At 43.4% G+C, this 25,098-nt stretch overlaps 1 protein-coding gene across 8 annotated transcripts in view; it reads right to left on the reverse strand.

Annotated features, from left to right (window-relative positions):
* Positions 1-2,236: 2,236 nt before the first annotated feature.
* Sh3kbp1 (SH3 domain containing kinase binding protein 1) overlaps positions 2,237-25,098 on the reverse strand; it is a 358,871-nt gene continuing 336,009 nt past the window's right edge. For 2 of the 8 annotated variants that reach the window (XM_029473428.2, XM_021152667.3), the window contains 5 exons: positions 19,396-19,505; positions 15,811-15,939; positions 11,299-11,567; positions 6,148-6,211; positions 2,244-5,034 (listed from right to left, as the gene is read on the reverse strand). In XM_029473428.2, the coding sequence (XP_029329288.1) occupies positions 4,993-5,034; positions 6,148-6,211; positions 11,299-11,567; positions 15,811-15,939; positions 19,396-19,505 (614 nt within the window). In that variant the 3' untranslated portion in view covers positions 2,244-4,992. Of the gene's footprint in view, positions 5,035-6,147; positions 6,212-11,298; positions 11,568-15,810; positions 15,940-19,395; positions 19,506-25,098 lie in introns of all 8 variants that reach the window. The other 6 variants (XM_029473429.2, XM_029473430.2, XM_021152675.2 and 3 more) reach the window with 5 other exon arrangements.

Consider the following 25,098-nt stretch of genomic DNA (forward strand, 5'->3'; position numbering starts at 1 on the left):
GGTAGAAGACGACTGTGCACCTGGAGGGAATATTTAAACAGCACCATCTGTCTGGTATCACCCACATAGCAGAGACTGATAAATGACTTACTCCTGGGAGTATAAAAGGTGCCCCTCTTTAATTTAATGGGGATGGATTGAGACTGCAGGGGCACATGAACATATTAAATCATATCAGGGAAACCAAGCTCAAGAAATTATGAAAGATACTAGAACATGGGAGGGGGAATGTAATTCCATATAAAGAGATGTACATCTAGTACTACAAAGGTGATGGCCTCTAACTTGTCATCTGACCGTCACATAGTATATGTATCAAGGACCCACAGAGAGAACCCTCAAATGTGAGAGAACCCTCAACTGTCACGGGGGCTTTGGCTGGGCCCCAGTTCTTGCTGTTGACACAGCCTAACCCAGCTGCCATCTTCCCATTTTCTGTTTGCCCATCTGGATATGCTGTTGGTCCATCTGCCCAGGCTTTTGTCTGAACCTGTTCCTGCTCTTACGCCTCTGTATCTAGACTCAATTGCAATTTCATTCTCAAACATGTGATCAGCAGTAATCTCTTAAGAGAGACTTTATACCTCTGTGAGCTTTCCTGCTTCTCGGGCCTCTCTTAACCCTTTAGAACCATTCTGTAACCTATGTATTTAATTCTATTGATGTCTATATGTAATGGATGATCTGAGAGTTAATAATTAAGAATGGAATATAAGAACTTGTGTTCACCTAGGTCAGGATTATCAAGGAAATTGATAGTAGCTGGTAAATTGCTGTCACTGAAACCACTGTACCTTGTGAAGTTATTTGATAAATTCTGGTACTGTGGAAAAACAGTTCTGGGGGGAAAAAACCCTCACTCATCCAAAACTAGATTTACAACCACATTTACATTGTTCTATGATGTGGTTGAAATACTCCTCACTGGGCATGCTCACTGAATCCTCATCCCCGAGTACTTGGGAGGCAGAAGAACTACTGCTGCAAGTTTGAGGGAGAGCTTGCCTTAAAGAAAATAAATACATACCACCCTTTGCTGTGAATTCCAAATTTACAAGTGAACGTATAGAGCTATGGCTGTTCACAAGAATGGTCTGTCCCCATGGCCACTGCAATTTCAGATCAAGTAAAAGATACAAATAAAAATCTTCTCAAGGAGAGAAAGTACCCAAGGAGCTAAAGGGAACTGCAACTCTATAGGTGGAACAACAATATGAACTAACCAGTACCCCAGAACTCGTGTCTCTAGATGCATATGTAGCAGAAGATGGCCTAGTCGGCCATCACTGGAAAGAGAGGCCCATTGGTCATGCAAACTTTATATGCCCCAGTACAGGGGAACGCCAGGGCCAAAAAGTGGGAGTGGGTGGGTAGGGAGTGTGTGTGGGGGAGGGTCTGGGGGACTTTTGGGATAGCATTTGAAGTGTAAATGAAGAAAATACCTAATAAAATATTGGAAAAAGAAAAAAATCTTCTCAAGGAACTGCACCTTCTCCATGGGTGGTGGTCCACTCCAGGAACCACCTCAAATCCATAGCTAGCTTGAAAACAAAGCCTTGTGAGCCAGGGAGAGAAGTCAAGCATGGTAGGTAGGTAAGGCTCATCTCCTTAAGTGATTTGATCTTCCTTAACAGTCCTTATATGGCTGACATTTATTTCTGGATCAGAAAGAGTTTTGTTTTGTTTTTTCCGAGGCCCTGCCCAGCTAGGTTCAGGAACATTATCTCTGTCACTCTGCCAAGTCCTGAGCACCCAACTTTCTCTCCATCAGATGCTACAATCAGCCATGCTGAACACCCTGTCACTCAGAAATGTGTTGTTTTGTTCCAGTTCTCATTTGTACAGAAGCAAAGGGAAATGCTTTCATCAGGCCCTCTTAGTGCGGAAACATCTTGACATTAGTTTGTACAAAAATAACTCAAGGACTAAAACCTAATCTGATGAAAAAAAGAGAGAGAGAAAGAGACTATGATGACCTCGGGTTATAATACAAAAGTCTTTATGGAAACTGGGGGTTATTTTTATACAAACCATGGCAACTATGGGCAATAAATTGTACACCCTGCAGCTGATCATAAAGGAGCTGCTTGTGAAAGGAAATCAAACCACACCATTACTAACCACAGACACATGTGATGAGAGGCCCAGGATGTTCTTATTGGAAAAAATGGATCGTGTACTTGAATGTGCCTTGAGGGCTGTGTACAAATAAAAATGGCTTTACACAATTATTCCAATAATGATAATTTAATGGTTTTCACACTAAAAAAAGAATTTGTACCTAACTAGCATTTTAAGCTTCGATAGGAATGTAAAATCGAACAATTTTAAAAATCAAATTCACAGGCACAGATTTTAATGGATTACTTCCTGTCTTCTAAGGATATTTCTGACAAATTGTGTAAAATAGAGAAAAGGGGTTTGTGTTCCAAGATACCATTCCTCTTGGACTGTGACAACTTTGAACAAAAATATTTTCACAAAATTTCATTTTAATTCATCTTCTTTTACAAAGCACATTACATATTTCTAAATACAACTTTAGAAAATGAAGCAAAAAAAAAATCCTCCATAGTATTCCTGGCTGAGTCCATGCTGAATGCAAAGGAATTCTAATTTTTCAAAAGTGGATAGGGTATTTCCAAGCTTTTTAATATTCTTGATAGGTCCATTTAGTCAAGAGTAAAGATGGTGGCTGTTTGGCTCATCCAGTTCTGTGATGTACAATCTTCTTGCTGGTTAGCCCAAGGGATAGTAATAAAGCTAGACGTACCAGCTTATTTCTCTATAATTACTTTCTCTGTGTCTTTCTCTCTGTGTGTCTCAGTCTCTCCATTTATATTTCTCCCTCCCCATCTCTCTAACCCTAATGCCTCTCTTAGGGGAAGATATCAGCGCTCTACATTCCCTGTTACCATCACCCAATGAGGATGCTCTAATCTCTCAATTTCATTGTTAATGATCTTACTCGGTATAAACGTCCTATATCATCATTATGGATTTTCTTGACAAATAAATGAGAAATTAAGACATCAAGAATCCAGTCCTCACTGTTGTAATAAGTGGTAGGAAATGTCTGAAGGCTTCACGTGTAATGCAGAAAGGCTTAGGCCCAGTGAAGGGAAACAGGAACCCTTTATATCGCTCAGAGAAACGATGTACTCCTGCCCCAAGCACACTGAGACCATGGCTGCTGAAAAGGCAAATATCTTCATATATTGGAATGAAGAATAATTTCTTTATACATTCCCTTCCTTTAATTGTGTCCCCACCCCTGAAGGTTAGGACCCTAGGCCTCTGTAAATCCTTAGAAGGAAGTGACAGCTTCGAGCAGGAAGGACAAGTATGCAAGTTAGAACAAGGCATGGGGATGGAGACAGGAAGAAAAAGGAAGAGACATTTATTAGTTATATTTTCAGTGATGAATCATGGGAAGTTTTTGCATCATTCCTTCAGTGTCATTAATTCTCATTCTTTGTGGTAGTGAAAATCTATGTATGTTTAGTAGTTTCACTATAAAATGCAGGAAATAGACAAAGCAGCAGTTTAGAAACACATCACACACATATTTGGGGGATCATTAAGGGACCACCCCTCCACCTCTACCCCATCAACAATCTTGCAGTACAGAATGCCCTCCCCCCCATTTTCAGCTAAAGATAAGAAAACAGTTACATAGTCTAAGGCCGAACTGTTCATGTACTATAAAGAGAAAGCAGACAAGCAAACATCAGTTTCATTGGGAAAGAAAAAGCATTTCCATAAGTGCAGGAAAGGTCCAATAGCTACATTTCCACGAGACCCTCCTCCCATTCTTCTAGATCCGAGGAGGGGGTTACAAGTGAGCAAGGCAAACAACACTGTGAATACAATTTAAACAATAACACGCACGCGCGCGCACACAGACACACACACACACACACACACACACACACACACACACACACGCACAACCCAGTGCAGGAAATAATCCAATTCCCCCCCTGTTTTCACTTGCATTTTATTTTTTATTTATTTTTGCTTTAATAATGCATATTCTGTTCACGCAATAGGTGTAAAAGGCAGGAAGCAGGGGTTTAACTTGGCTGATGATAAAACAATCAAGCTGGAATGACATTTCTAGTTTCGTGAACAACCTCAAAGCAGGAGAAACTGAAAAGTCACAGCTGGTACCAAAGAGCAGGCCAGACTTCACAGCGGGTCTCCTCTAAGGACCTTTGGCTAGGGTGAGAGAAGCTGTGAAGACAGCGGCCTCTAGTGGACAGGGAGAAGTGGCTGATTTTTATTTATTTGGAATCATGGTAGCTGCATCACAAAAGCTCCAATCAAGAGGGTGGTAGAAAGAAGGCACAGATCATTGCAAATACCAGATTTTTTCTTTCTCTTTTTGCAAATATACCGTCATATATAAGCTAAAATTTCTCTTAAGAGTGGTGGGGGTTGGCTGGCAGGGAAAGGGACAAGTTAGACCTCAAATTGCATATGTAATAGAATCCTAAAGGGGAATACAAAGCCAGGCGGCGTTTGTTCCATCTGCAGCAAGTGAGTGAGACACTTGCTTCTGACTAGGTTAGCACAAACACTAGGGGCATCTGTGACAAAACACGATTTAAAAAAAAACCATAAAATTATAAAGCCTATAAATGAATAATCTGAAATTACATTTTGTTAATGGAAAATATCATCAAAATAGTACTACTATGGACTAAACTGCCTGAGTTTTCATTTCTCGGGAGATCTCAAGGTAGAAAAATCCTTTAGCACAATTGGCTATAAATCACAACCACTGCAAGACCCAGGTCAACACCATGGGAAAGAGTCTCCTCTTGGATGGAATTTGTGTTGTGCTATTAAGACTTTTGTGCTAAACGTTCACACAGGGACATGATGAATCAAACCTCTAATTTTTTGGCACAAGATGATTTTGACTGGGGCAGAATATCTGAGTCTTGGACACAGGATGAATAATGTGATGTCTCAATTATCAAGTAATCACTTTGATTGAAGAGCTTTCTTTATGTCGTTCACTTCCATCTATACAGAGGGGGGAAAAAGTAGCAAATATAGACATTGTGAAATGGCTGCATTTAGAGAAGCTGAAAGATAATATACCTTTACCAATGCAAAGAAAAGACTCACGCTGACAATTTGAGCAGTGAAACTGTCAAAATGACATCTGACTGAAGAATTGATAACAATGCCAAAAACAAAATAAACATAAAGACAGGCACATAGGTATAGTACCCTGACAAGTGGTGTGCCTAGTCATTCCCAGATTCCTAGGCTCCCAAGTTTATGAGAAGCATCAATGATTCTAGATTCCTTGCCAGAGGACAGGGCAGGCAAATAGGACCATCTGGGTCTGATAAAAGGCAGCTTTGAGTGACCCCAAAAGGTGGGTGTCCACAGTCCCACCAGGACTTTGAACCATTTCTATCCTCTTTTTAAGTAGGTTGGGTCCAAACTGAATAGACAGTAAAAGTTAGTCTTTGGTCATCTGGAGTGATCCCCCACAAGATCTCCATCAGCAGCTCGAGGTGGGGAACAGAGCTTAGATGGCTTGGAAGAAACAACGAGGCCTTTGGGGAAAAGTAAAAAGTTGAGATGAAACACCAGTGTGTATATCTGTGGTCCCTGGAGGGACCACATGATGGAACTCAGCAGCAGCAGCAGCAGCAGTCTCCTGCATGCCATGTCCTCTGGTACTTCATATAGATGAGGCATCCTGTATCATCATCCTAAAAACTAACTGGAGGGGATGCTTCACAGTAGATGTGCTTAAAATAAATAAAGCCTAACTGAGTATGCTGATTCATCTCTTCCTTCCCTGGAACCTTTTGGAGCTCAGGTAAGGACAGAATATAACGATTCTGAGACATTCTTGTGGCAGCAATCATTTTTTTTTTCATTGTTTCCCCTCTTTTCAGACAGGATGTCACTTGGTAGCTCAGGCTGCTATGCACATCTCTTGATAGCCCAGGTTTGTCTGGATCCTGTGATCCTCCTTCCTCAACCTCCCCAGGGCTGGAATTTAAAAGCCTGAGGCACCATGCCCAACAGCGATCATTTCTTTTCAACCTGAAGCCCTGACTTTGCCTCCATTCCCAACTGAACCCAGGCCTCATGGACGAGCGCTGAGGGACCTACCTGCAACCGGAGCCGGATCTTTTTCTCTTCATCCAATTCTGACAGTAACTGCTTAATCTCACGTCTGAAAAGCAAATGCCAATGGAATCAAATCAAAGCCCAGAGTTTCCCAATGAGAGATAAGAAAGTCTTGTATCAATATGAAATCCATCTGACCTTTTTCCAAAGAGAGTATGGACCAAACATAATTTATTTCCTCCTCCTCCTCCTCCTCCTCCTCCCCTCTCTCTCTCTCTTCCTCTCTCCTTCCCTCTCCCTCTCTATGCATGCATAATGTGGGAGGGGAAAGCATGCAGTCTACATTGTGTAAAGGTTAGAGAACAACTTTAGTAGAGCTGGTTCTCCTTCCACCTTTACATGGGTTCCTGTGATGGAACTTGTGTTATCCCTGGTTTGCACTGTTGGGTGGTTTGCTGGTTGATTAAGTTTTGGTCACCTTCATACAAGACAGAGTCATGTGCAAAGAACTTTAATTGAGAAAATGCCACCATTAGATTGGCCTGTGGGCAAAGTCTGTGGAGTGCTTTTGATTAATGATTGATGTGGGCCCAGCCCCAGCCCACTGCGCATGCACGCTGCTGCCCCTGCCCCATAACAGGCTGAGCAAGTCACAGGGAGCAAGCCAGTAAGCAACAGTCTATGCTTTCTGCCTTAGTTTCTGACTCCAAATTCCTGCCTTGATTTCTCTTGACGATAGTCTGTAACCTATAACCCAAACAAACCTTTGTCCTAAGTTAGATTTTGCCATGGTCTTTATTACAGCAAGAGAAAGCTACCTAAAATAGGTGGTGGCAAGCTCCTTTACCCACTGAACCATGTCACCACACCCAAACACACTTTGCACTATGACGTCTTAAGATTTCTTTTGGACAGAAAAGTCTGCCATTATTTGGGAAGGAGCCACCAAAATATGTAGCTTTCAACTGTTAGGTCTGGAGATGCCCTAGTATGATCTAGGTTAAACTTCTTCCAATAGGAGAAGATAGGGAAACTAAGGCACAGCGTGGTGGCCTGGTTTCCCAAATAATGAGAGTCAAAGCACTGAGGCTCATATTCTGTCATCTTTCCTCTAACTTCTTTTTTATAACAGGACACTGGGTGCTTATAGAAAATTTTCATTGTAGACTTTTTTGTGTGTTTTTTTCCATGTTCATGGGTATGTGCAAGTCCTTGTATGTGCATTTTCATGTAGAGGCCATAGGTTGATAATATCAAGTCACTCTCAATTTCTTTCTACCTTATTGTTTGAGGCAGGTTCTCACTGAACCTGATGCTTGCTGATTCGGGTAAACTGCCTGACCAGTGAAGACCTGAGATCCTCATTAATGCCTCTGCAGTGCTGGAATTACAGATACTTTAGATGTGGATGCTTGAGATTTGAACTCAGGTCTTCATGTTTGTGTAGTAAGTACTTTCGTACTGAGCCATCTCCCTAGACCCATTACAGAAATTTTTACCACTCTCTCTATACTTCATTTTTATACAGAACTTAACTTAAGAACAAGCCACTGGTATGTTTTCAGTAATTTTCACAAAATCTTACAGACTGACACTACCTTAAGATAGACTAACTGGACCTTAAACACATGAGTTAACAGTATAGCAATGAAGTCTGAAAGAAGACAAACATAGGACTGACAGCCTAATGCATTTTCCAACTTGAAATAATAAAGTTGATTGTAGCTACTTATTCTGAAAAGCTGGGGCTCTGCTCTTTGGACTGGTCTAAGATCTGCATTTCTTTTGTTGGGAGGTATTAGACATGTGTACATTTGTGAAATGAAACAACAACAACAGACAGAAGGCTTCAGAAACAGCATGGTGAATACAGAACCAGCAAGTGCACACTAGTTCAAGTACAGATGAACCCAGTGATGGTCCTCTATACTTGAGACTGTCCTAGCACTGCTGTCGACACTGGTTATCTGAGACTGGCGAGCAGTGATTTAGCATAGTCATTTCAGCTCACATTGCACATCCATATCTGTGTGGCTACACTTACGGCTTAGAAAAGCCATCAACACTGAAGTCCTAAACCAGCACCCAACCCCCAGGAAAACTTGGCAGGCATGGCCTTAAGTGGGCTGTGGTCTAGGAAAAGCAAGTCAGTTGGGGAAGATGGTGTAAAGAAAGCCACTATGTCTTGAGCTAGGGAATATGGGTATCTGTCTACAGGGGAAAAAAGGGAGATGGGGAAGTTGGGAGGGGGGGAATTCAAGGCAGAGCAGGGTGGTGAGCCTGCCTCTGAAAGCAAGGCACATTGGAGGAGGAGGACAGACATGGATTAAATGCTACAGGGAAAGTGACAACAGGGGAGAAGGTAGAAGACTGGAGGGAACTCACTGACCTTGGGCAGGATGGCCAGGCTAAGGAAGGCTATGAGACACAAGGATTTGAAGAGGTGATTAACATCCTGAGTTACTGATTAAATAAGATGCTGGCTGGGAGAGGAGTGTTGTGGCCAATTACAGGCTTTAAGGCACAGCTGCCTATGGACTCAGAGACAAGGTCAGGCTATCAGAGTTGTGGGTAGCTTCCAGCCTGCTTTGCACCCTCAACCCCCCTCCCAAGTGTAAAGTTCTAAAGACCTGAATCTAGGCAAGTCAGGTCCTGTCCAGAAGGCTGGATGTCATGGAATCATGGAGTCGCTGTCTTGGCAAATGACATGTGCTCAACTGGATAGAGATGGCCTTTGGTTACCCAAACCCATTGGTTCTAGAGCTATACAAGAACCAGGAAATTTAAGGAGTTTGGGGGAGCCTGGGTGACCCAAGGAAACGCTTTCTAATGTCGTTTCACCAGTTCTGCATATTTATGTGATGAATCTCTTCCAGTCAGGAAGTGACTTGAAGAAGCCAAATTTTTCCCATTGCCTATCCTGAGTGAAACAGAACCTGCCTACACCTACACTGTTCAAAGTTAGTTCCTTGGAACCATTTTCCTAGAACACGTTAAAGAGTTCTGTGGTTACATGCATTTGCAAAACTGCATATATTGTCTTCTCTATCCTCTCAATGTGAGGTGAAGACTTCAAAAAGTCCTTCAGAGGATAAACTAACTTTGCTTAACCCAATTGTTCATCAAGGTGTCTGACTACAAAATACATCAGGGCCCTCCATCCTTAAGAGAGGCAAATGTCAGTCAATAGCAGCTCCAGAACCCCTCCCCCAGGCTGCAGGATTTTGGCCATAGCTCTCACCATCACCCCCTATGCACCTTCTGAACCAAGGTGGCCAGGAGCCCAGGGAGGCAATGACCCACCAAGCTGTTCAGTTGCTTATGAGCTGCCTGCTATCCTCTCTGCCAAAGTTCCCTGCTCCCGGTCATTCTAGGTCAGTTTTCAAAATGCTCATGAAATGCTTCCCTGAGAAGTATCTCAAGATTCTTTCCAGAAGGAGCTCTCAATTCATAGTCTCTGACCCTCAGTTTCTTTAAGTGCTGCCTGCTGCTAATCCTTCTACCAGCTTTCTCACAGTAAGGAGCATCCCAGGCAATCCGGAGGCAGGATATTTTATTTTTGTTCACAGGCTTTTCTTCTCATTCAAGTGCTCCCTGAGGATAAGAGATGTGAAAGTATGTATGTGGGCACGCATGAGGAAAGACCCCTGAGTCTCATGATGAAGACATCTTTCTGACAGCGAAATCTTGGGTTTAAAGATTCCCTACATCTTCTGCCTATGTTACAGCCCCTTGATGCAAGCCAGTTGTTTTATCTGTCATCTAAATTAAGAAGCTCTATTTTTCCCCATCACTAGAGATAAAGTTAGTGATATAGATGGTGCTAGAGAGGTGGTTCACAGGTTAAGAGTGCATATTGCTCTTCCAGAGGATGTGAGTTCTAATTCTAGTAGCCATGTTGGATGGTTCACAGCCATCTCTAATTCCAGTCCTAGGGGACAGTCCACCTCTAGACTCTCTGTGGTCCCTATACACAAGTGCACGATGCCTCCTCCCTGAAACACGCACGTAACTGAAAGCAAAATCAAATGGATTTATATATGTACTGGTATTGTTTTGGCTGTTGAATGTTCCCTGAGAGTTCATAGGTTAAAGGCCTGTGATACTGAGTTGTTGTCACACCTGAGAAGTTGTGAACTTTTAGATTATTAGGTATATAAAGGATATTATGACACCTACCACTTGCTGTCACCTTTTTGCTTCCTAGCTACCATAAGGTGAGGAGTTCTCCCCTTAACATGTTCCTTGCCATGATATGCTGCTCCAGCCTAAATGCTCAATTTCCATGAACTGAAAACCATGAACCCACATACCCACTCCCTTTTCAATTTTGCTTTTCTTTTGTATGTATGTTGGTATGCATGTATATGTGTGTAGCATGTACATGCTTGGCACCCATATAGGCCAGAAGAGGAAAATCAATCCCTTGAAATTGGAGTTATACACAATTGTGAGCTGCTATGTGGGTACTGGGAAATGAACCCCTAGTTCTCTAGAAGAGAAGCAAGTGATCATAACCCTCTGAGCTCTCTCTCTAGCTCTGAGCCTTCCCTTACTAAAAGTTGATTTTCTCAAAATTCTGCCACAGTGATGAAAATCTGGTGAGGTAGCTAAGCAGGTGAAGGTACTTGTTGCTAAGCCTGATGACCTGAGTTCAATCTCTGAGACCTAACGTTGTGGGAGGACAGAACCAACTCCTGAAAGCTATCCTCTGCCCTCTATTCCCTACACACACACACACACACACACACACACACACACACACACACAAACACACACATACACTAACTAAATGTAATTGGAAACGTTTTTAAGAAGCTGATTAACATAGAAATAATATATATTTCTATGGATTTTTATTTTCTTTTTAGAAGTCTTCTGAGACTCTCCTTGCAACTGACTCACCACTGAATATTCTGTGCTCTTTGGCACACCGTAGGCTGAATAAACACACACACACACACACACACACACACACGTCCCTGGCTTGGATGGCAGGGATGTTATCAGACACCTGTGAAAAGGGAAGGCAGAGAGGCTTCCGAGCCAGGGATGTGTAGTCCATACCTACTTCCAGCACTTCTGCCACTGTCAATGGGAAGGCCTAGCCCACCCTCTGGGCAGAGTGAGACCCAAGCTTTCAGAACTAGGCCATGGTTACCCAATGGAGAGCCACCTAGAAACAGCACTCACTTCTGCTGGTCCTTCATGGTCTCAATGATGGTCCTCAGCTCACGGACTTGCATCTTAAGCTCCTCGATAGCAGCCTGGCTGCTCACTGCTGGCTCCATCTTTGGCTTTCCTTCTGTGCTGAACAGAGATGGAGAACTGGCTCTCTGTCCAGCGGTTCCCAAAGAGGATGACATGGGTGAGGATGCCACTGAAGAGAGAGAAGCTGGCCCACTGCTGGCAGCTGCCATGGTCCCTGGCTTGGGTGGCAGGGATGTCTTGTTATCAGACACCTGTGAAAAGGGAAGGCGGAGAGGCTTCAGAGCCTGGGATCTGTGCAGGGATTGCCTCCCTGTCCTGGGAAGTCAAACCTTCCTTTTATACCCAACCCCACACCTGTCTCCACACACTCTAATCATTTATTCCCTCATTCATAAGCCATGTACAGCCAACTTGGTCCAGACAGACCACTGCCCAAGGGCTACCTGTATATATTTTCAATTTTATCTTCTTTCTAGACAAGACAATCCCAGATTGGTTTCATATACACAGAGATACAAAACTGCTTGGCAGGCTCTACAAACCCTGAAGTAAGCAAGACATAGGCATGGTACTTCAGTCCTTAGAACTCACTGGGGGCAGTGGAGACAGACAAGCAATACACTGTGGCACAGGAGGAAGACTGGACAAGAGGAAGGAAGCATAGAGAGCCTCAGAAACACATCTAAGCATCCACATTCCAGGATAGAAGAAGCAAGCAGCCAATGGTCCCTCTTTTCAGAGGGAAGAGACTATAGAAGAAAAGAAGGTGGACGAAGGAGGAGGGGAGGAGAGGGCCTAGACAATGGCCTAGAGACCAGAAAGGAAAACACAGTGGGAATCAGATAAAGGGAGGAGGAGAGAGTAAGGCTGGCAGTGAGAAGAGAAGGGGCGGGTTCAAATGGCTGCACACCCTGCTCATGGCTGCTGTGGGGTAGAAAGGCTGGAGAGTTGGCAGGCCTGGATCTAGACAGAACTTCTGAGACTCTGACACAATGCACACTAGAAACAGGTGGTGACCTAGAATGAAGACTATTTTGAGAGATGTGGGTAAAGGCAGGTTCAGCTAACAAAGGCCATTAGGTATCACTCCTGGGACTGGAGTGGGGACTGGGTAAGGTTAATGGCATCCCTGCCTTCATAGATCACACTACCCACTGTCAGGGAGATGAGGCCTGGACAGACTAGCGAGAGAGGTGAGGAGAGGGAGAGAGACAGAGAGAGAGAGAGAGAGAGAGAGAGAGAGAGAGAGAGAGAGAGAGAGAGATGCAGGGACATAGGAGTGGAGGGAAGAAATGAGTAAAGGTGGTACCTTTCATTGAGGAGGGCCCAGATAATTGTTTTGGTTTTGAATTTTAGGAATCAGAGAGATAGCTGAGAGGGTATACCTAGTAGGTAGAGCAAGTAACTCATATAATAAGATTGGCTAAAGGAAATGGAAGTCATGGGTGTGGGTCAGAGAGAGGCGAAGATGCCCAGGGTAGAAGCTGGGGAATTCTAAATCAATGAGGCAAGAAGAGAAGGGAGAGAGCGCTTGACAATTGAGAAGTAGTGAGAGAAAGAATGAAGAAAGAGCAGTGGAAGGGCTGAGCTGACGGAAATTCCCAGAGGAAAAGAACGTCTGGATAAGTGTGTCAGCAGGGTTGAGAGGAAAACAGAACCCATTTGGTAGTACAACTATGGAGACAGTGACCCAAAGATGAGAGACCAGTTGATGAATGGGCACTGAGAGATATGGCTGGTAAACTGAAGATTCTTTCCACAGATGTGGGTGAGGTCGGGCTATGGAGGAGCGTGCGTGCAAATGCATGCAACAGCTTCACGAGGAGATAGGAGGGGAAGAAGATGAGTGAGATCCCGGGCTGTGTGAGATGTTAGGGGAGATGGACAGGTGAAGATGGAGAGGTGGGAAAGGCCTGATGGAGAGGTGTGGTGAGGAAGACAGGAACACACAGGCTGGGAATCAGCCTTGGGTGAGAGGGACTACAAGTGCCTGGCAGACCCAGAGAAGAAACACTAGCAAGGGAAAGTGAGTGGATAGGCGAGTATGGAAAAGGCAAAGCAGCGGGCTAGGACTTTGGGAGCAGAGGAGGTGAGTGAGAGGGTGGAGACCGAGGCTGGTGGTGAAGCTTGGCCCAGCAACCATGGGATTTCCTCCAGCAGCAGACGCTCAGCCGGCCATCCCAGGGAAAGCGCCAAGAAGGGGTTCAGCTGGCACAGCAGCGAGGAGGTAGAGTCTAGATTCAGGCTGTGCTAGAGGCAGAGACTGGGCAGAGCATGCCAAAAACAGATGGGCCATCATTCCTAGTCTCGCTGTTAGCCTTTTCTCTGCCAAGTTACCATTGAGGAAAAGCACTCTCTGCTGCCAGGGAGAGTACTCCGCCAGCCGGGGCTTTGTTGTTACTCCGAGTTACAGTATGGGGGGGGTGGGGGAAAGAACTGACAGTTACAGAGCTGTGGCTGCACCATGGACATCAGCTTGCAGAGTAAACTGATCAGCTGGCACACACATTGAATGAAGCAGGAAACTGAGGCCTAGAGGGCAAACCCCCTGAGTCTTGGAACTAATAAGCAGCCGAACTGACATTCAGTTGGATCCTCAGCCCAGCACTGTGACTGTGGCTGATGGAGCTCAAATATCTGTGCTCTTCTCTTGTTTTCTTTGCTGCTTATATTATAGACTCCAGGACTCCCGTCTTCTTCCGTTTCCCTTCCTCTCTTACCTCTCATGAGCCACCAGTGCCCATAATACAGGCTTCAGGATACTTCTTAGATCTATAGTTCTTTCACCATTTTCTGCCTGATGGGCTCTCAGACTAGCCCACTGCAGTTAACAAGTATGCTTTTAGTCCCTCACACAGTCTAGGTCACCACAGTCCTTGATCAAATTAGTTCACGTGGAATTTCCTGAAGGAGTGAAATATACAGCCTGACAACTCCAGGGAACTGAAATAGGCTAATGGAATAGAGCCGTGCCGATCAGAAACTTGAAAAGTCACTATCAGCCAGTAGGTGTCACTGTAGAGACACCATTGAGATAACAGAGAACAGGAAACTGAAGTTATGCCTATGGTCATCGGAAAACTAAACAATGAAACTGGCCTGAATCCAATTTCAGTAAACAGAATCCTTTGAAAAGGAAGACTGCCTTGGCTTTGTGGGTAATTAAAATTGATCTGTTTTATAGGATCATGTTCTGCTTACTGTATCAGATTTTCAAGAAAATCCACAATGCAAACTCTCAAACCTCTGAGGAGAAAAATCCCATCCAACCTTTGATTTCTTTGTGCTGATGACTGCTTCAAATGACTACTGTTTTTGTGCTTCTAGACATTAAAATATTGCTAACATTCCAAGAAAACAATCCGACCTGACGATTTTCTTAGGAGAAGAAGATGGAATTTAAAAGTCGTCATTTATTTCTAGGAAGTTCTGAGAGCGCATAAGAGGCTTCCTCTACAAAGCTGCATGCAGTGGCTGAACAATGCTCTTTTGTGGTGGGACTCTCACCCAGGGCCTTGCACACACTAGGCAACTATTCTTTCACTGAGACAAACTTCTGCTGGTCACCCGCTTCTCTCCCTTGGTCTCTCTGTCTCTACCCTCTAGTCCTTGCATGGGTATGTCTCTCGGTGTCTCTTTCTTTCTTGAGATGGAGACTATTCATTTACTATGCTATCTAGGCTCAAATTCCCCAAATCAAGTGATTGCTCCCACTTCAACCTCCTGAGCAGGTGGGACGGTGGGTGCTTGCTAGCACAACAATGTTTTCTTTGTTTCTCGGAAACAAGTAACTTAAATCAGCTTTACCATTTCCTGGGCACTGAGTGAAATTAAAATGCTTTAGAGGATAAATTTGCTCTAGAGCATGAATCCAAGTCAACTTTTCCTTAAGAGATAATGTAAGTATAAAATTAAATATATATATATTTAATTTTTTAATTATATATATATAAATAAATATATATATATATATATATATAATTTTTTGCCAGTTTTGAATATAAAAGACAAGACCTATGAGCAGAGAGCACAACATGTAATGTAGTCTATCTGAAGGCTTTTTTTTTTTTTTTACAAATGTGACAGGATGAAGAATGCTGACTATAAGTGAAACTAGAAAATAAACACCTGTATGCACAACTCCAAGACTCTGCAGCATGTTTTAGGAATTCTGTGTTTGTTTGTTTGTTTGTTTTGGTTTTTCGAGACAGGGTTTCTCTGTATAGCCCTGGCTGTCCTGGAACTCACTCTGTAGACCAGGCTGGCCTCGAACTCAGAAATCGCCTGCCTCTGCCTCCCAAGTGCTGGGATTAAAGGCGTGCACCACCACTGCCCGGTTTGTCTTAGGAATTCTGATGACTGCAGTAATCACTGTCACTAAAGATTGACAAGCATCCATCCCCTTTGTCTGTTTATCTGTCTTGCTTGGTTTCTAACCCATTGTTAGTACACCCATGGAAGGGCAGGGACACTTCACCCTGGCTCGTCACTCACTTGGGATATGGTAACAGTCTTGGAAGTCTTCTTTGACACGTCTATTCCTCTGTGCGCAAGCGAAATGTGTTCCTCTTTATCTTCTTCGGGACTTGGGGAGTCAAAGATATCGGGGCTTGAAAGGGAAGACTGGATAAAGCCAAAAGAAAATGCCTTCGTCAGAATCATACCTTAGCTGACACAGCTTTGTTTATGTGATGCTGTTAGCTTCTCAAGGCACTCATCATTTCTATTTGATCTGTCTCTAAAACCCTGTGAGGCAGAAAGTATGCTGTTATCTTCTTATAACAGATAACCATATGGCTACCTAGCAGCAGGACTTGGACCAAGCCAGAAGAAGCAAAACTAGGAGCTGCTCCTGATGCCCATCAATCACTTTAACCATGTAACCATCTGTTGTATAGCTTTTCCTAGTCTCTCTATTCTCCAAACATTTGTTACTGTGTACCTTAACATGTGATAAGTTGTCCCAGCTCTTTGAGGGCTAGCAGTGTGGTAGGAAATAGCCCATGGCCAATAGGAGACTGCCTCATATCCTCTTCTCCTTCACCCTCCTCTGGATCCTTCCTATTCCTTGACCCTACACGTGGTACACATACACGTCCCTTGAAGGATGCATCTGAGAGGGGGCCATTTCTGGAGGCAGGGGATCAAGAGTAAAGTGCATAGCCCTACTCACTAGCATACGCTCATTTCTCCTTTGGTATTTGCTACTAATCCCTGCCCTCATTATTATGGACAGTAAACACCCATTCTGGTGTGTATTTGCTAAGGTATATTTATTTATAGAAAGGCAGTACCATTGGGTAAAATGTGGTTCGACACCCCTGCCCTTTCTGCCTCACGGTGAAATCACTATAAAGACCCAAAAACTAAATGGGGAGCAAGTCAGCAGAATTCTCTTGGTCACAAGTAATTCCTTTGCTACAATGTTTCAAGTTTAGAACAAAACAAATGAAATCAAGAGTTCCTGTTGCAAGGATTCTTTATAAAATAAAGAGTCTTCTAGAAATACATTGCAGCAAGCTCAAATTCAGTTTTGCTTTCTACCCTGAGGTAATAAATGGTTCTAATGGTAATAAAGAATTACCATTTGAAAATGAAAAATTATGCTCACAAATATTTTTTCTTCCTTTTATCCTGCTTACTAAGACAGAAACTTAAAAAAATGGGGAGGGATTTTTAAGTCAAGGTTTTGTTTCGAAAGGTCTTATTTGTTAATCTCCACTTAATCTGAAAATCCAATTACCAAAAAAAATATGGCCTCTCACACCAAGCATTCTTATTAATATAGGCTTACCTACTCAACCAGGATGCAATACACAGATCCTTTCAAGATTTAAAAAGCTTCCTTCTATACAATGCATGTTGCATGAGCTTGCCCTTTAGGGTTTATAAACATAACCAGATCCAATTAGTAAGAAAGCACCCAGGCCAGGGAACCATAACTAGTGTTTCTTCAATGATTCCCCCACTAGCCTTTGAGGAGTATCCTTATCCACTAATCCCATTTGTTATGGAAACCCCACAGGTGCTACTTTTAAGAGTGAAGAAGAAATTCCGAGTGTACATCCAAATGGGGGATGGATAAGAATGAGAGACAAAAATCTGCACACTATACATCATTAAAACACCAAGGTTTTAAGTCCAAATAAAATCACTCTCCATAAGATGTTAGGCTTTAAGTCACCAAAAGAAGCTTCTCATTACCATGTGTATCCCTGGCACCTGGCACAGTGCCCTGGCCTCAGGAGACAGATGTCTATGAATATGTGTGGACCAAGAAATTAAACAACTTGTATAGCCTAAAAGTAGGGTGGAGATGAGCTACCATTACTTGGTCTCCAAAATACACAAATCTCTCAACACAGGCTATCTGAACAAAAGGGGAATAATTTGAACCACTTAATATTTAGTTCTGGAAAGACACAAGGCTCCCTATACCTTAAAAGATTGATGAAACCTAAGAAGGAAAACAAAAATGATGAAGGGTTTATAGAGAAGACACAAGTAGTAGAATTGACTAGTAGGAATGCAAACATGCCAAGAAGCAGCTGGATAGGCTGGGTGTATATGTGAAGGCTGGGGTGGTAGAGCCAACACAGGAGAAATAAAAGAAGGCAAGTTGCCACAGAATTCTAAAAGAGTTTAAGGAGGCCACTTCTTCAAGTCTTCATCTCAAAAAAAAAAAAAAAAGTATCAATTCAAAGTTAGGTGTGGTTCATACAAGGAAGAAAAATAGGACAATTCAAGCTATGCTTCCAGACTCATTAGATGGGAGAGCTCGAAGGGAGTGGCATCCCCGCTCCCCACTCCGCCCCCCCCCCGCCCCCCATGATAAAAGCACAGGTGAGACTAGTGATGAGGTGGAAAGAGAAACAACCCAAGAAATCTGCAAATGGTTAAATCCCTTGGTATATCTGGATGGAGATTATAAGGCCATAGAACTGTAAAGGACAAAGCAACGTGACAGACAGACTGATAGATGATCGGTAGACAGATGAATACATGCACACTGCTTGTGGAGGAGAAACGACCTCGTGGAGGGGACCTCTGCAACTAAGGGTAACAGCAAAACAATGCACTTCCCAATGGCCCACATTTAGAAAACTTGCACCTAACAACATTAAGTTTTGCTGTTTTTTTCCCCCTCATACATTCATGTCAGTATGGCTTATAACAACAACTTGAAATCATCATCAAAACCCAATAATAGTCCAATCACTAGATAAACTCTCATATCCTCACACTGTAGCATAGTAGGCAGTCATTGAATATGTTGAGAATTGGTAATGACTTGGGAGAATGCTATGCAGTTAATCCAAAACCATGTGTATTGCATGATCCCAGTTTTGAAAAAAAAAAAATCAAAGGTTCAGAAAAGTGAAGGATATACAGCAAGATGTTACAGTGGTTCTTTCTTCTTGTGGCAGAACTACAGAAAATTTGCCTTCTTCCTTCTGTATCACACTGCTCAAGTTTGACACAACGAATATAGCAGGTTTGTAATGAAAAGTTATTTAAAACTATCCAAATAAAAACAACCATTTGTGGGTTATCACTGAGTGTTCTCAGTGGTCTCGCCTATAAACCATGTATTTTATACGAGTAAATACAACCTCCTGGAGGTCTGCATGGGTTTCTCTGTAGGCATGCTGATAATGGGGTTTGGATAGATATAGGTCACTTATATAGGGAAATAGGGATCTCACAGTGCATAATGGCAGATCTTTATTGAGTAAAGCTTTATCTTTTTAATAGACCAAACAAGGCTCGGTCTCTTTTTCTATATTTTGTTTACCAATTTCATTTCACGTTTAAACAAGAACTGGTTTAGAAGGAGACAGAAGGAAAGTGGGAAACAGGGAGTGCCGCCTTGCTGGCAGAAACACAAAGAGCAAACAGAAAGTGATACTGCTTGATTCGAAAGGATTCTCCCAGTATTTTTAGCTGGCAGTTTATCTGGTGGCTTCCTCCCTTCCCCTCTTCTGGGTGTCTCCCATCATCTGCTTGCAGAAGAGTCCTTAGCCAGAATCTCCAGTCCTTTTTTGCCTTTCAGCTGTAGAGAAGTAAAGAGACACTTACAGATGTGAGCGACTGGGATGGAGGCCGTCTCCCTGTAGCTTTTGGTCTGCTTGTGGTTGGGTGGCTGAGTTTCTCAGTAGATGATATCACAGAGTCAAAACCTTCTAAGTCTAAAACAAAATGAAACAGGTTTTGAAAAAGAAAGGAAGAAAGACAAAGAAAGGGTTCTTATAGTATGATATACATGCTTCTTTCCCTTAATAAGCATCCTGTCAATCTAGAGTATGCTTTGTCTTTTACAAAGGCCATTAATACCCTTGGGTCATTCAATAAAGGACTAGAATGGAACACAATAACCATTTTCTCTCATCTTAGCGAGCTTAGTATGCTAGCAAGCAAGAGAAAAACAGCTCTTGCCATTTTCCCTTCAACAGTCACATTCATAAATCTTTCAAAAGGTACAGAACAGGAATTAAAGGAGGATTCTTCTCTCTTTCACAAATCTAACCATTTTAGTAGACAGAACAGTCTTGAAGTCTCAACACAAAAGATAGTTACCGCAAGGTGTAACAGCCATGGCCATGTGAATGCTAGTTGCTGTTGATTCTAAAAGATAAGATGTCAGAGCTGCCTTATCTGTTTGGACTACAGTGGTTAGGCCATCAGGTGTCACCCCGTTAGACAAAGCTCCAAGGCAAGGGGATCAGGCTCAGATAACTCACTGAGTCCAACTCTGTCCTATTTCCAGAATCATCATTCGGTGGTGACATTATTGTCAGCAATCATCTATCTGTCCATCCATCCATTCATTCCACACTTAAACATCTGAAATATACCACATTTTATTAAAAAGTAAGCTATGGCCTCTATACCACTGGGCTTCTCTGCAGCACTGAGCAGCACTGAACAGCACTGGCCTGTGCAGCACTGGGATTCTTGGCAAGAACTATCACTCTGGACAACTGTTATTGAACAACTTCTCTGTGCCACACAGAGTAAAAGTTGCTAAGATGACACCAGCAAATGTGCTTATATTGTAGTGATGGACATCAGATAAATGGAAGTCACATATGTCCTCATATCTCAGGAGGAAAGCCTCTGCCTTTACTTTGACAGTCAGTAAGTGATCAGGGCAAAGGGTCCTGGTATTGTATAGCCTTCAGGGATTTCCAAACCAAGTGTGATAGAAATAAGAGGCTCGGAGGAATGAGCAGCGGGAAGGGACTGAGGACCATTATTGCCTCGATGAGAGCCACACCTTCAGGGATCATAAAGAGAGAACTAAGCAGCAGAGCTTTGAGGCCACAGTCAGGAGCCCATCAGCATCTGGCACCTGAGAGGAGCTCATAAAAGGTCTTACTTCTCCAGCTGACTCAGCAGGGAACCAGGAGGATAAGGGAAGACACAGATGTGCACTGCTGGAACATATTTGTCCAGAGGTGGCTGACTGGGGCTTTTCCTTTAGATGATAATATGATTATCTTAACAGGTTCCTCTCTGGGCACTACCACAGGACTTAATACTACAATGTTTGTGTTGTCTGAAATAGAAATTCCCTATTACACTGCTGTATTGATGTGAAAAAAAAAAGCCATTATGTGACATTAACATATCAAATCATCTTTTTAAAATCCGTTTTTCTCCAGAAACAAAAGTAATACACATTTCACACAGGTTTTTATATGAAAGCAAAAAGAAAGTCAATGATAATCTCACCACATTGAGACAACCAGTTAGTATTTCAGTATATTTTCCTCCAGGCTTTTTGAAAATAAGACATTATAACTCATGTTATACATCATATTGTACTCTGCTTATTTCATTTAGCCTTGGATGTCATGTCTCTAAACATTCTTCATACTTTATATAATCTTTGGTGGTGCTGCAATTCATCACTTATTCTATTTCCTACTGTTGGATAATTTGTCTTCAAATCCTTCCTCCTCCTATTTGTTACTATTATAGAAAAACTCCACACAAACATCCCCAGTATGTGCTCCATGGGCAATGCTTTCAGCAGGTTAGCCAAGAAGATGTTGGGCTGCTCTGGAAAAAGGGAATGGGGCCTCAGACAGGGTAGTTTGCTGGTGGTGAGAGCTGGCTGGGGAGGGCAGAAGGCACAGTGAAGGACAGAGGAAGCCTCAGCGAGCAAAGCAAGGAAAAAAACCAGAGGAGCAGATGCTGAGTAGACAGCAAGGAGAGGGAGTGGAAGAGAAGGTTGTTGAAAGGTCCAAGGAACAAGCCATTGCCAAGGGCCCTGGCTGGGAGCTCCGGGGGGGACTGAGCTGCCCAATGTGTATCATCACCTTGTCCAGGAAACCAAAACAAGCTCTGGAGGCAAAACCTGAGCAGGGTGAAGTGATTAAAGAACAATTAAAGGCCAATTGACTCCAGTTCTCTGCTGGATAGCTGGAGCTGATTCCTGTAGACAATTCTTTTATCAGAAGTGGGGAGCAGGAAGAAGAGGAGAGAGAGATCACAGAAGGAGATAGAGAAAATGGGTAGGGAGAGCAAAAGAGAGTGTGGGGGAGGGGTGGACATAGATACACATGGAGACCAAGAAGATGTTGCCTTCTACCTTATTTCTTGAGAGAGGGTCTCTCGCTAAACCTAGAGATCACAGATTCAGCTAGTCTGGCAGGCTAACTGAGGCTCCTGTTTCTATCTCCCATACTGCGCTGTTCCAGGGGATTCCCTGGGAGTACACAGCCTGCCAAGGCAAGTTGTACGGAGTAAATGTCATCAGTAAAGTGGCTCCTCTAGCACCTGGTGAAGGAGTGTTAGCCTGACAAGCAAAAAGCTACAGAGATGTTGAAGCTCTTGCCAAAAGCATTCGGTTACAGGCTCAAATAGTTGACAACAGATCAGACAGACACCCTTCGGGCTGGAAACAAGAGGTGGAGGGAGGTTCAGTGATGCAGCATGCAGAATGCAATAGGAGAGGGGTGCTGGAACTACAAGCCGAAGATGGGCCACCTTGGGCTCACCATGGGATGGACATAGCATACAGATACAACTAAGTTCACACCAGGAAAAGGAGTCTATTTCCATTGCAGGTGCTTGAGGCCATGATAGATAGTTCATGCTAAGAAACTAACTCATCCCTTCATAGACGGAGGGATTTGAGAGAGTCAATAGGCCCCTGCCCCAAGATTCTCACTCTGCCCGCATGCACCTCCTAGCCCACTGTATGGGATTCTGCCCTAATAACATATGACCTCCTATCTGGAAGAACTAGAGTATGTACAGAGCAAAAGATTAATCAAGGAGGGCTCCACCTACACAACTATAGAGGGTGAAATATTTTGGCAGCATGGCATCTGTAGGATCATCATGCTTCTAGAAGTAACCCCTCATCCATGCTGTATAAGGCCAACAAACCTATTGGCCCCCAAGTTGGATGCTATCAAGAATCATACTCCACTCTGCCTTTGGTGTCCTATCTGAGAGAGGGTATTTTTTTTTCCCCATCTTTCCCAGGGATAAGTTCATGTAGCAGGCTCTGATGGTCTTAGAATGACTTGGAAACATGGCGTCCACTGCCTCTGTTTGGACTGTGAGATGCAGGAAAGCAGGACCTTGTCATCAACGTTTACCTCATTCCTAGGGTGGGGGAGGGACACGCTTGGTATTCTGTTGCACTAAGAAGGAGCAAATGAATGAATTAACTATCTCAAGGAACACTCCTACTCGAGAGGTAGCTCCTAGTGGGCTGCAGCGTGGCAGCTGCAGGGCAGAAGGCAGCATTGTGTGTCATGGCAGCAGTGAAGGAGCTTGGCCAGCTCCCTTAGCTCTATTGGCTGAGGTTTGTACTAAAAAGACCTAGGCATGCTGGAGCCTAGCCATGCACAGCAAGCATCTCCATGACAGATGGCCAAGAAGTCTGCCTCGTTTATGTCACTCATCAGTAAGAAGGGTCAGAGTCCCTCATGGAGAGCCACTTTTAGCCCTCTTAATGCACATTTCAGCCAAGTTTCATTTTCTACAGTTTTATCTTATAAAGAACATTCTTATGAATACTAATGGAACCAAACTACCACAAAGGAAGATATCCCAAAGATGAAGCTACTTGCTGCAAAGGGAACCTCAGGTTATCTTCGTGTGTTTCCACAGAGTGAAAATTGCCACATACTTCTGCTTTCTAATAGGGAAGGGGACACACTCTTTAATATTGTCACGTAAATTCTCAGTGGCCTAGGGTATGCTCCTCATGACTGTGGCCAGGGTAGCTGTGATTAAGGAAAAATTTCCATGACTAACTCATTGTGGTGTGAAGAAAATGTCCCAATTTTCATGGCGGTTTTGAAGTGAATCAGGCTGAAACATGATATGTGCTTTCTCAGCCTAGCTGGGAAATTTTTCCTCCAAATGAAAAAGGGTTTAAATGCCCATAAGCTAGTCCAAAACGATTAAGCTGGCTAGCACTGAGGTTAGTTTTTTTTTTTTTTCCTTTCTTTTTAAGTTTCATAAGGGTAAGAGGCTCTTGGCTTTTGAGACAACTGGAAGAGGAACCCTCTGTGGATGATTCATATTGGACACGATGGAGTCAGCTTGGCAAGGGCTGAGCCTTTTTGTGGCACCAGGAACTGCCCATTTTCCATGAACTTCAGTCATGCCCTATTTAGCTCAATTAGAACATGGAGCCTCATATTCCATGGATGAGAGGAATGGTCCCAGTGACCACAGGTGACCTAAAAGCACATCCACTGGAAAACAGGAAAAATAGCCAAAAGTTGGAGACAGGTCAGCTGTTACTAACGAAGCTGTGCAGCCCATACATGGGCTCTGTTTATTCACTACTGCGGCTGCTCAAGTTGCTCCCCACTTGACAATGGGGGTCTGCTAAGGTTTAAAGTGCCATCTCCTGGTATCTTTAGAAGCCATCCTATCTGCATATCCCTCACTTACCATTAAAGGCTGCTGGAACTCTGACCTGGAATCCTGGTAAATGCATCTTTCACTTTAAGTCCTCTGCCATTCCACATATTGCCACCAGAGAAAAATGTGCAAAGGGCCTGAGATTATCTGCCTGGCTCCCTCCTTCTGTGTTGTAGAGGCTCAATACCAATGACTTGGTCCCTTTTTAATTGGTCAGACAGCCTCAAGGCCTGGATTAGCTGCTCTCTCCCACTTGTACATGACTCCCTTCTCAGTATTTAGCACCCTGAATTGACTTTCCATGTTGACTTTTGTGCCTTTTATCTGTTTTCCCAGGCCTCACATCATTCCTGGCTTGTGAATAAGCGTTCAATAAATGGTTGTTTAACTGTTTGACAAACAACCTTGATAGCTGTGCTTTCTAGAGAGAGAAGGGAAGGGTAGAGGAAAGACAGAAAGGAAGAAAGAAAGGGAGGAGGAAGGGGAGGGGACAGGGAAGAAGAATAACAATGCATTATTTGGGCCTTCAGCTTCACGGGGTTATTCTTCCATAATGTGAGGGAGAGGTTATGTGGTTATACCACACAGGAGGAATTTTGTTTTTAGATGCTATTAATGAAGGTATAGGATTTGAGGACAGGGACCTAAGAACAAGGCTGGCAGTCTAAACTCCCTTCCTTGATTTTGCAAGGCTTAGACGGGGAAATGCCAAGCCCACAGGACTGCAGATGCTTTCTCTGCAATGAAACATCACAAGACATGGTGGGCAGAAGCAAATCTCACCCCACATCTCAGCCATTTGATGGCTGTTGGGAAAATCTGTGCAAATGACAAACAGGGGCCAATTTAAGAGCTCAAATTAACACCTGTGGCAGCTGAGACACC

Source organism: Mus caroli, unplaced genomic scaffold (assembly GCF_978045245.1).
Source record: "Mus caroli unplaced genomic scaffold, Mus_caroli_1 scaffold_5, whole genome shotgun sequence".
Taxonomy (NCBI): Eukaryota; Metazoa; Chordata; class Mammalia; order Rodentia; family Muridae; genus Mus; species Mus caroli.